General features: G+C 39.2%; 1 protein-coding gene across 1 annotated transcript in view; it reads right to left on the bottom strand.

Annotated features, from left to right (window-relative positions):
- Positions 1 to 7,927, bottom strand: part of LOC134540501 (phospholipid phosphatase homolog 1.2 homolog) — a 154,003-nt gene extending 146,076 nt beyond the window's left edge. Inside the window, exon 1 of the mRNA XM_063383324.1 lies at positions 7,777 to 7,927. Coding sequence (XP_063239394.1) covers positions 7,777 to 7,842 — 66 coding nt within the window. The 5' untranslated portion in view covers positions 7,843 to 7,927. The remainder of the gene's footprint in view (positions 1 to 7,776) is intronic.
- Positions 7,928 to 12,257: the final 4,330 nt, after the last annotated feature.

Genomic DNA, 12,257 nt, shown 5'->3' with positions numbered 1-12,257 from the left:
TCGTAGCTTCTCCGAGTCAAAAGTTATACTAAATGGAAATCTCGAAACGCAGCAAAATGACCTCAAAATGGCGGCGCTTCCCCCTCCACAGCGCGCGATGCGTCACAGTCCTCACTTAGCGTAACGAATTCTTAGATCTTTTAGCTATCCAGTGGTGTAATTAAATTTTTGGATGGAGATGATAGATATGTAGCTGCAACACCAAACTATATCTCCCGGATTTTGTTATCATTGCTTTTTTTTTTTTAAATTGCCTCCCACTATGGAAGCAATTTTAAAGACGTAATCACGTCAAAAAAAAAACTTCAACTAGGGGACGCACTGCAATGCCGAACGTACAATAACGCCGAAAACCATAACACCGAATGCCAAATTGACTACAACACCGACAGCTAGAAAACTGCTGTGTACCACAACGCCGAAAAATGTCATTGCAGGACTGCCACAAAGGTTAGGTTAGGTAAGTTTAGCACACAAATTCATTCAGTTGTTTTTCATTTTACTCCTGTGCCCAACCCCCCCCCCCCCCCCCCCGCAACAACATTTTTCGGCGTTACTGTATTTCGGCGTTTTGGTACACCGTTGCGGTCAATTTGGCATTCAGCGTCTTGGTATTCGGCGTAATTGTACGATCGCCGTTGTGGTAACGATCCCTTCAACCAGGGCCGCAACTGGAGTCTCTGGCACCCGGAGCATGAATGAATTCATGCGCGCCCCCCCCCCCCCCCCTCTTTTTTTGCACATACCACACCAATAAAGCGGGGGGGGGGGGGGGGGTCCGGGGGCCCTCCCACGGTAAAATGGTGCTATTTAAGCATTTTCCATACCTACATGTAACAGTTTCTGTTCTGCTGTAACTTCCATGCAAAAACCTTTTACCAGTTACCAGTTGTAGTATGAATTACAATGCAAGCTATTTCGGCGCCCCCCCACAGCTTTGCGCCCGGGGCGTATGCCCCGCTTCCCCCCCCCCCCCCCCCCCCCACCACCCTCTACCTAGTTGCAGCCCTGCCTTCAACCTTTGAATATATATACTGTATAGAAGTCGCGAGTGGATAGGATTTACTCTACGTTTTTCAGAAGCGTATAATGAGCAGCTTGGGAACTTCACCGCTGCAGTGCGTTGCCGTAACGCCCTGTATCGTCTTAGTTGTTATTTACACGTTAGAGCGCAGCTCTGTCGCCCGCTGTCATTCCCTCACCCCTCATCCATCATTCACTGCAGCTCAAGATCGTTCAACAGGAGGGGGAAGGGGTGTTTGCAGAGTTCGACACTTGTCCGCTAGGGACCACCACAAGTCGATGCCCTAGAGATGGAGGCGATTGCGGCGGTGAATTAACCAACTACCTCAAAACCGTATTAGAAATTTTAACCTGGGCTGGCGACTTCTATACAGTATATATATTCAAAGCTTCAACTGCGTGACGGCACGCCGTCTCCGAGCCCGCGAGTCACCGGACAAGCACTGCTACACGAGGGGCGGGAGGGCGGAGCTCAGCCGGCGGCGATGACGTCACCGCCTCACCTGGCTGCCAGCCACGTCACTAGTGCCGGGAAGAAGGTCGGCGCGCGGCGACTGCAGAGGTAGCAGGGCCCGGCTTTGTGAAGGGGAAGCCTAGGATGTACATCAAGTTCTGTCCCTGCCCGAACACGCCCGAATATTCACCTTCGGCCAACCTCGGGTTTATTTATATATATATATTTCTTGTGTGCGTGTGTATGTCACTGAACTCCTCCTAGACGGCTGGACCGATTTTGATGAAATTTTTTGTGTGAGTTCACGGGGATTCGAGGATGGTTTAGATTCACAATTGGATATTTTATCTCGATTCTGAGTTAAGAAAAAACTAAAAAAACACGCTTTCAAAGCAAAAAAACTAAGCATTGTTGATAATTAGCCTCAATGGCAACGGGCTTTTGCATTGTTGTTGCCTTCTGCGTAAACATGGGAAAGGTTTTTGGTAACGGCAGTGGCGTGCCCAAGAGGAGGGGTATGTATAATGAGAAGATACAAAATGTCCAGCGTAGAAATACTTACCGCCATATGTACATTTGGGCAGGACAATGTCTGTCGGGTCCGCTAGAAAGATATATAGAGATATATATGTAGAAAGATATATAGAGAGATAGAGATATAAATAGAAAGATAGAGAGAGTTATAGATATATACATAGAGAGATAGAGAATTAGAGAGATAAAGAGAGATGCTTAGTATACGTTTAAAAAATTACAAAAAAAATTGATTGAGGCATTGCAACGCATGCCGGGCATTATCTAGTATATATATATATATATATATATCTGTTTATTTTAATGTAGCTATACTAACCTAACTATACGTCCATAGTGTTTTATGGTGTTTTAATGTAGCTAACCTAACTGACCACTTCTAATATTTGAATTCATTTTTCCTGCGCAAAAATAAAACAAATCCCGAGGTTGGCCAAAGGTGAATATTCGGGCGTGTACGGGCAGGGACAGAACTTGATGGACATCTTAGGCTTCTCCTTTGTGAACCGCGCGACAAACGCAACGACGTCAAATGACGACGTTTTACAAATGTTTACGTTTGTGTAAAATTGGGTCAACCCGATAATTCACACAAACATTTAGAACTGAGTAAATTGAGCTCAAGGTTCAACACGCACTGGCCGGTACTTTGGCAGTGGGGTTGGATGTTTGGCCGCTAGATGGCACGAAAACAATAAATTTACGTTACATAATTTATTGCTTAGCACATTGTGTCATTTTACCCACACAGCTACGTCAATAAAATTTTTCATCTTTTTTTTTTGTTAACTTGTTTTCGCATAACAACGTCCAAAAACCCGGCTATGAATTAGGGGGGGGGGGGGGGGGGGGAAGCAATGCATTGTCCAACTAGAAAATTCTCGTGTTTTGCCTGGGGTTTTCGCCTTCCATTTTATTAAAAGTGGTTCGCCTATGCTTCTCTGTGTTGTCGAGATTATCTGTTTAGTGTAATCGTTGGGTTCATCTGTTTGCCACTGTGTTATCCAAGGTTATGTTGTGTCTTTATTTACTGTTCTTGATGCAACTGTCTTTTTTCTGACATCCTTCCACGGGATTCTCCGTGCTACATGGGAATCTAACTTCTGCCAACCTGTTAAGGTTGAACGAAAAATGTTCAGACTACGTGTCGAGACCCTGTCACACTGTCAGAAATTTTTTGCTTCCGACACGTTCCAATGCCATGTTTTTTTTTTTAGTTTCCATAAAATATTTTGCATGTAGGACAGGTTCTAAAATACTTACGTTTACATCACAACGAATCTTTAAAATGGCGAAGTAGCTACACATGGGCGATTAAAGAGGTTAAAAGTTTAGTAACTAAAATAATGATCTGTTAAATCTCCTAAAGAAAATAAGAATACAAAGCCTACAGCTCATAAACATGATGAACTAAATGTTAATTTTGATCCTTATATTGTTGCTGATCTTCTAAAAACTTTAATTCCTGTCGGTACGACGATAATTATGGTTTCTGAGCTGAAATATGCTCGAGTGTCTACATCTATACCTGCTGTGAATGTATGGTGGAAAAATGAATATCGTATGCGAACTATTTTTTTTTAAGTTTAAAAGGTTTTTTTAAACGTTAAAAAGAATCACAATTTTATTTTTATTATAACTAATATTACTGTGAGTTAAATAAATATATGTTTGAAAAAATTATAAATGCACAAGTAGCATAAGTTAAAAAATTCCATCCAGCACTGTGATGCGTTAGTTAATTTCAAAATGTAATTAAAATTGGAAAGTTTGAGATGACCTAGACCAAAAATAAACTTTGGTGGTGTGACATGATTTAAAACATATTTGAGGTTACATGTCTAAATTTATTTGATGGAGAACATATGGAAGCCATTTTCCGTCCAATACGCCTACTTCCCCTCGAACTGTACTGATATTTGACAAGGTACAAATATTTGACAAGGTGACAGGGCCTTGACTTAACATAATTACCTGAAGTAGTTCACGGTCCCGTGTAACCTTCACCCCCACACTTCGTGGACCCGTCCCTGAACACAGGGAGTGCTTACACTGTGCGATACTCCTGTTCTGCACTTATCTCGACGATCATGGACGAACTTCAATGGATGCACTCTTATAGCTTCATCATTAGAGACCGGAAAAATTCGCGGTTTCAATGACCTCTAGGATGGACTCCATGATACTCTATGTACTGGGACCAATTGAACCTGCTCATTGGATACTGACTCGTGACACGCGTCAACTGGGATGCTTGTGATTTGATACGTTTTTTGTTGAAGGTTTTTCATTGGCTTAGAGTCCTTTAGATAAACGGTGGTCCAATCTTTGACTCAGCATGAAGATTTACGAGTTTGGAGTCTAGCCTATCGCGAAATGAACCCGCGAATTTTTCCAGTCTCTATTCATCATAATTTGAAGTTTTTTTCCTTCCTATTAATTCATCACGATAGCGTTCTTTCACATAATTTTTAGTCTCAAATGTTTCTCAACGAATCTACACTAAATACCTATCATTAGGGGCAAGCATTTTTCGCGAAAAGATCTGAACACTGATTAGACTGCAACAAGGTATACCCGCACCTGTGATTTCTCCCTTGTGATTGGCGGCCGTCTGCGAGAGAAGTCGTTGCCTTGTTTGGCTGAGCCACTCAGGACGCATTTGCTTCCGCAATGAATTACTGTGATTGGCGTTTTAACAATCGTCGTGTACCTGAAAGAAACTCGCCCAATCACGAAACACAGACGATGCTACAGCGTTTTAACTTTCAGTTAGTTTCGGAAACTTTTCGCGAAATATGCATGGCCCTTTATCATCTAACGTCGGTAACAGTCAAGCAGTTGTTCCACCATCACGATAATTTGCGTGGCAATTTGCAGCTCGAAAATAACGTTTAGGAAATATCTTGTGAAGAAATTTGAGACATAACCACAAGAGCAAGAGAGCTATCGGAAGGCATATTGCTAGAGACTGGAAAAATTAGCGCTTTCAAATGACCTCTAGGATAGACTCCACAATCCCCTACATACCCAGGCAAACGCCACCCGCTCATTGGCTACTGACTCGTGAGACCTGTCATCAGGGCTGCTTGCGATTCGATATTATTTTGGTTGAAGATTTTTCGTTGGCTCAAATTCCTTCAGATAAACTGAGAGCCATCCAAGAAGCAAATTCGAGGTATCTACTTTTGTTTGTATTATAGCATATCGCGATATGAATCCGCGAATTTTACCGGTCTCTGCATATTACCCATGGGAACGATAGTATATTAAATGTATAAAATATTAATACTAATGTCAAGAAAATGAAATAAAGAAACTCGGAGTGTGAGGCTGGGCTGCAAGATATTCGTTGCGAATACAGTTCATTTCTCTCGTCATGTTTCACGATACGCCAAAACTGTACGTGACTAATCGTCTCTGACCCATACACGTCACGCAAAAAACTGTTCGTGGCTAATCACATACCGCGCGCCGTACCGCCTTCCTGTGACTATGGTGTTCCGAGAACAGAAAGAACGACTCGTGTGCTCCGAGGCCATTGCAGACAAGAGACGACGAGAGTGTGGCTCATATAGCAACAAAAAAAAATTGGTTGTCTGTAAAGTCGGTTTACGGACGATAGTTTAACGTGACAATGTCATAACAAAACATTGATGAAATGATAGCATACTTTTATGAATAAAATTGAATCATTTTTATTGAATTATCACTATTTTGTATGGATACAAAAAAGGAGTGAAATGAAATCTACAATTTAATTGATAAATTTACTTTTATTTGCACTCATTAATTCAAATATGTTTATTACTTTAACGAAGAGATTATTTTAACTATAACTTTTATACTTGTTTGCTATTTAACTTCTTCCAATCTGTGTTATTCTGTTAAAGATAGGACGATGATAGGAAAAGTAGGAAACGAATGTGAGTGTTTCAAGTTTAATGTGCCTCGAAAAAGTCAAATCGATGGTTGTTCCAATCGAGTGGAAGAGAGATAGATGCGGCGCAAGCGTACAATGAGCGTAACGGGACACAGATTAACGGTAAAATGTGCGTAAAAAAATTTAAAAAGTTTGAGAGAGGAGGAGGAGTATCCCGAGCAAACCCAACTGTTCGTGGTAACGTCAGCCACGTTTCCCTCGCCAGGAATCGAACGCGAAATTTCTCGTTAGAGGCACGTGCTGACGCACCCACTCAAGTCACCGCGGCCCCAAACAAAACGTTTTCCAAGACTCCGCCTACACGTGGTCAGGTGGCATTTTCCAGCCGCTGCACTGGACAATATGATGGGTTCAGTGTGACTCTGAACTAACCAGATTTTTTTTTTTTTTTTAAAAAGCGTGACATTAAGGTGGAGTCTTACACGACACGTTGGATTTTTTTTCTTAAGAGCTATTTCTCTAAATATAACTCAACGTATCTCTTGCATTTGTCGTTCTGTCACAAGTATTTTCAAATAGTAATTCACCATGTGTTATTTAATGGGAGTAAACATTTGCGTAAGTGATATCACATTTCGTAAATATTTATTTAAATTATTTTCGACAGAACAACACTTGCATGAGAGGTGTAATACAAGAGAAGTGTAGTTTTAAAATTTTCAGAAATGGCCCTTAACTAATAGTAATGACGAAAAAATTTAAAAAAAGCCTTAAGCCTCATCAACAGCGAGCTCACTACAGACACACAATAACACAAACAAACCAGACTTACTAAGCCCCGTTCTACAATGACACGCAAACGGAAGTGGATTACGTAAACGGAACATTTCACTTTCGCGTGAGCTGCTTCCGCAATGCACGGAAACGTAACAAATGGCAAACAATTAAATTGAATTTGACAGTTTTGTAAACATTTAGTTATTTAAAAAAATTAAGCTTCGTGACCGTAACACGGTCAAAATTTACATACGTAATAAAACAAAACACAAAGTAATAATAGAACACCAGATATGCTTCTACTTTGAAACAAACATGGCTTCCACCGCGGCCAAGTACTGGGGTTCTATTGGTCGCACGGAGTAACGGAAGCGGAAGAGATCAACACTGCCGCTCGCGACAAGGCTGCCCTGTGACGCCATGTTCGGTCAACCACGCAGAGGAGCCGACCTGCACCGCTGATTACGTGAATCGTCGAACGCGAAAAAAAAAAAAAAAAAAAAAAAAAAAAAAAAAAAAAAAAAAAAAAAAAAAAAAAAAAAAAAGCCCGTAAAGATCTTCGATTGGCGACGGACGGAATGAAAGGGGAATCCTTCTTTTCACAGACGAGATAACCAAACGCCCGATCGTGCATCTTCGGTTTTTTTTTGGTTCATTGTAAATAAATACGGCGGTGATGATAAAAGGATGCTAATGGTCAATTAGGTTAGGTTAGCTACATTATAAATACTTGTTGTACATTAAGGGAAGCCTACAACTCACGTATATTCGGTTCCCTACCACGTTCGTGCAACTTCGGATTTCTCTCAAAAATTGAAATTAAAAAATTCGAAGGGTTAGGTTAGGTTAGGTCAGTCACAACATGCTTGTTTTCATTGGAACTTTTGATTTAGCGGCTGAAGTGGCGTTAATACCAAAACGCAAAACTTCGGTAATCTTCGGAAATCCTTGCAGGGAACCGAAACTACGTGAGTTGTAGGCTTCCCGTACATTAAAGATACGGGAGGAAAAAAAAAAAAACATGAACTTCGGGGAACTTCGGGTTTTGGCTCTCTCGTCTGCGAAGAGAAGGCTTCCCGAATGAAGGACGGGACGGAGAACTCACCAGCTGCTGCTGGGACTCGCTCGGCATGGGGATGGTGTAGACCCGGCTCTTCTGGCGGGGCGGCATGGCGGCGTGTAGCGGCGTGTCGCGACGCGGGTGCGGACTGCGCGAAATATAACCGCGGCGGCGCGGCGCAGGTGTGCGCGCAGGTCTGTGTGAGTCACGCGGCCGGCGGGCTCCCCCCACCCCACCCCACACCCACCCACTCCCCCTCCCAGCATCCGGCAGCACCTTCCCCCCTCCCCCTGCCACCCCCCTTCACGTACCACTCAGCTGCCGCCGTCAGTCACTCACTTGACATCGTCTGCACCGGTAGCCGCCGGCCTAGCCCACCACCACCGAGACTCAAGGCCTTACAACCTGTCCGTGACGTCACAGGCGGGAGGCGGTGGGCTCGTGGCGCGCGGACGTTGCTTTCTTCGCGTGAATGCGTTTCTCCCGCCCTTGCGTTCCGCCGCTACTCTTATGTTACTCTTGACGACATTTTATTAAGCACGACTATTATGATAATTGATAACGGAATTTAACTACGTTCACTTAAATCAGCAGAGGATATTATAGATTATTATACACATTGCAGTAGTTGTCTTGGTATACTCCGTACAAAGTTGTATTTATAAACATTAAAAATAAATTTTATATGAATAATTAAATAGTTTTCTTGACACACACACCGGAGCAAAAAAATTAGTGCTGTATTTTTTGACAGAAGCCACATCTGTAAACACTAAACCGATACAAATAATATACTTACATGTATCAAGGGAAGTGAGAACAAACAAGTTAAAAGTACGTAACTTAAATTCTTCTCATAGCACATGTTTAATTTATATGCTGGGTGTATAGTATACTTTTGACAGTTCCTACAATTAGAACGATTTCATGGAGTGTAGTTTAACTTGATATGAATTATAGCACACATGTATAAAATAGCAAATTTTGTACAATGATTAATTTGGCATGGCAAAATGTATTTGTGCAGCCTGTGTAAGGATTCTGCTGTCTTTTTATATAAAATGTCTATGCTAATATCTGACTCAGATATATTTTATGCATGTGGGCAATAGTATTGTTATCAATAGAGAGCTTTTTTATTTGAACAAAAACATAACAACTATAAGCAAACATACGAATTCAGAGTTTAATGCTTGGTACTTAAGGCCGTGATCGAAATAGTTAATTGTTGTATAAAAATTTTATTTAGTGTAATTAAACTCGGCCATCTCAGTAAACATTTCCATACATCTACAAGTATACAAATGAACAAAGTTTATAAATGCTTCAAAATGGACTTATTACGACAAATGTTAAAATTTATTTCTAAGGATGAGTAGTATATAAGTTAACTGCAATATTTTCCAATTATTAAAAATATTTCTTGCGACCATTACAAGAAATTATTTGTTTTTAAACATATTACAATATCTTCGTGTGTTTCCGAAGGATAAAAATTACACAGCGTGAGTTTTGAGATTACCTACTTAAATTTATTTACATCTCTAGATACAAAATATGTAATAATAAACCCTAAAATGCGTCTTCAAATAATTTTATTGAAAATTGGGTCACATGACGTTTTATACAAATATGCAGTTTCGGGCATGGCGTAATTCTTACTGTACAACATGACTCATATAATATTCTTTTATGGGTGTCAATACTCCTTATTTAGAACACCACACACACACTATGTATACGTCATGAGCGAAAGGGAAGGATGGATAGCTGTTAATGTTTGTTTGTATAAATAAATAGTATCATTATTTATTAACGGTGGTTTGACTATTTGAAAATGAGTTACCAGTATATTGCGGTCTTTATACTACAATGATACATAGTTTATTTTATTATTAGAATAACATGCTATGTTTATAGTCGGGAACTAGTTTTCTTATATGAAGGACAAATTAGTCAGAGCTGATGATCTACCTATAAGCATTTGTATTACACAGACCGTTAAAACGACTTATGTTTATATTCCTACAAAGTTTGACTATAAGAGCATAAACCTGCAGATATTTAGTTTAGGGTATAACACGTTTTACTTACATATATATTATTTAATGGCTATACATACACTTTATTACTATATTTTTTATTATTACTATTTTTTTTATTTAATAACGTATTGTGGCTATATCGCTTTGTACTTCCTATTTATTGCCTACACAAATACTATAACAGATTTTATTTATTAATGAATGTATACTAGCTGGGGCTAGCGCTAAGGACTCGTATGTGTGTCCTATTTTTTTTTTTTTTTTTTTTAACAAAGGAATAGCATGTTTTGTCTCTGGTGTTGTGCCGTTCGTTTGCGCATTGGTTTGTTCCGCTAGCTTTTTGTGTCTTCGTTTAAGATACATGTTTTCAGAAAAAAGTACCCCTATTTTCGTATTGCATGAGCGCTTCGTTAATTCTTAGCTGTTCCTTCAGGTGTTGCGGGGTGGAAGGTCTCAGTCGACAGGTCTTGGTTTAGGATCGTTCTTTCCTGTTGTGTATGTATGTTTCTTATGCTTAATAACATATTTTGAGGATGTAGGTATTTATGGTTATTGATATTTATTCGTGTTGTCATTAATCGGGCCATGCCATTTGGTGTGTTGGAGAGTGTGGTAGTTTTATGATATTGTTCTCGTAGATAGATTTTTTTTTTTAAAAGACTGGTTTTGGTTTATTGTGATTTACTTGTGGGTTATGTTTAGCCTAGTGGTATAATTTTTTTTTTTGGGTGGATACAGAGGTTTCCGTCATTTATTTCCTCAATGTGTTACTGATTTGTATTTTTTATTACCTTTCTTGCTTTTGCTGTCGATTGTTTATTTTATTACGTCATATGGTTGTTTTCTCGCGGTTCCGCGTTTGTTTTATTTTTTTCCTATTTACTTATAGGGATTTTTACTCTTTGCATCATGGTGTCTCAATAAGCGAGTATTATTTCATGGGAGTTTTCGCTGCTGTTTTATTTTCTGTGATTGGTGATTTTATCTGCATTCCGCTGTATTGTGTTCGTGAGTATCTGCTATATAATTTTGTTTTGTTTTATTATGTTTTAATTGTTTTTTTTTTGTATTTACACTTGAGACTTGATTTAAGTTATTTTTGTCACATGAATTCAGCGGTTTCATGTATTACTGGGCTGTACGTTTTTTTCATTGTGTTCCACGCTTAGGCTCTACTGCGAGGTAGTATAGATTGTTGCGTGCCAGGGTCGAAAAAAAACTTTCCCCTTCTCGCTATCGTCGCACGAGGACTTTGTCAACAGTTTCAGCAGTGCGTGCACGGCGTACAGACGTGCGCTCCCGCTTTGTAATATATTTTATAAATTTACTTATCGTAAAACGCTGTCAGTTGTGCCGGTTGCACTCTACACGGCGTACATAGGTGTTACTATTTTTGACCTGACGTCTAATAAATCGATGAACGCCGGCTGCACGCACGAAAAAGTGTCCCACTACAGATGTCCCACTACGGATGTGTTCTGTTTGCTCATTGTACGCATGCGTGGAATCTCTCTTCCACTCAATTGGAACAACCATCGATTTGACTTTTCAATCATATTTTCGTCGTTTGAATTATTAATATTATGTAATTTAACGATCGTCCACCGATTTTCAGCACAATCGGTACGGTTATTTAAAATTAATGTTGAAAATTCAAATACGTTTTGAACCAACAATGGTGTTTTACAGTTACACATTATAATTAAAATTACACCCGGGATCTTTTGCACAATGTTTTAAAAAATATTGTAACACATTATAAATTAGTTTGGTGTATTTGGGGTGCGTATTTGTTATAAAATCGTGTTAATATTATACCCCTACCGTGAACAAAGTTTTTATAAATATATATATATGACATTTGAAACTACAGTAACTTAGTATGGCCTCGGGGGCGTGTGGTTAGTGTACCTAATTTTCAAACTTAAAGTAGTCGGTTCAAAGCCCATTAGCTGCTAAATGTTTTTTGTACTTGTAAAAATAAATATGGCGCACGCAACATTTCAAAAGTAATAAATATATTTGAATTAATGAATGCAAATAAAAGTAAATTTATTAATTCAATTGCACATTTCATTTCACTCCTTTGTATCCATACAAAATAGTGATAATTCAATAAAAATGATTCAATTTTATTCATAAAATTATGCAGAGGTAGATTTTATCATGCAAAAGATTGAAAATTAAAAACAAATTCTTCCTCAAAGAATATAATATTTTTAATGTCTAAATGGTTTGGTTGCAAAAACCTATTACGGCTCAGTCTCAGACCGAATATGATATTTCCTTTTCTTCTAGATCAATCATTTCATCAATGTTTTGTTATGACGTCACGTTAAACTATTGTCTGTAAACTGACTTTACAGACAACCAATTTTAATATATCTTTTCGTCTGCGTTTTTATTTTTAATTACACATCGCCGTGTTGGACTGGGTGCATTCCGGTGAGTTTTTTTTTTATGTATGCTTATTTGCTTCGT

The sequence above is a fragment of the Bacillus rossius genome, chromosome 16 (assembly GCF_032445375.1).
Source record: "Bacillus rossius redtenbacheri isolate Brsri chromosome 16, Brsri_v3, whole genome shotgun sequence".
Taxonomy (NCBI): Eukaryota; Metazoa; Arthropoda; class Insecta; order Phasmatodea; family Bacillidae; genus Bacillus; species Bacillus rossius.
This window is presented reverse-complemented; position numbering and strand designations above follow the sequence as displayed.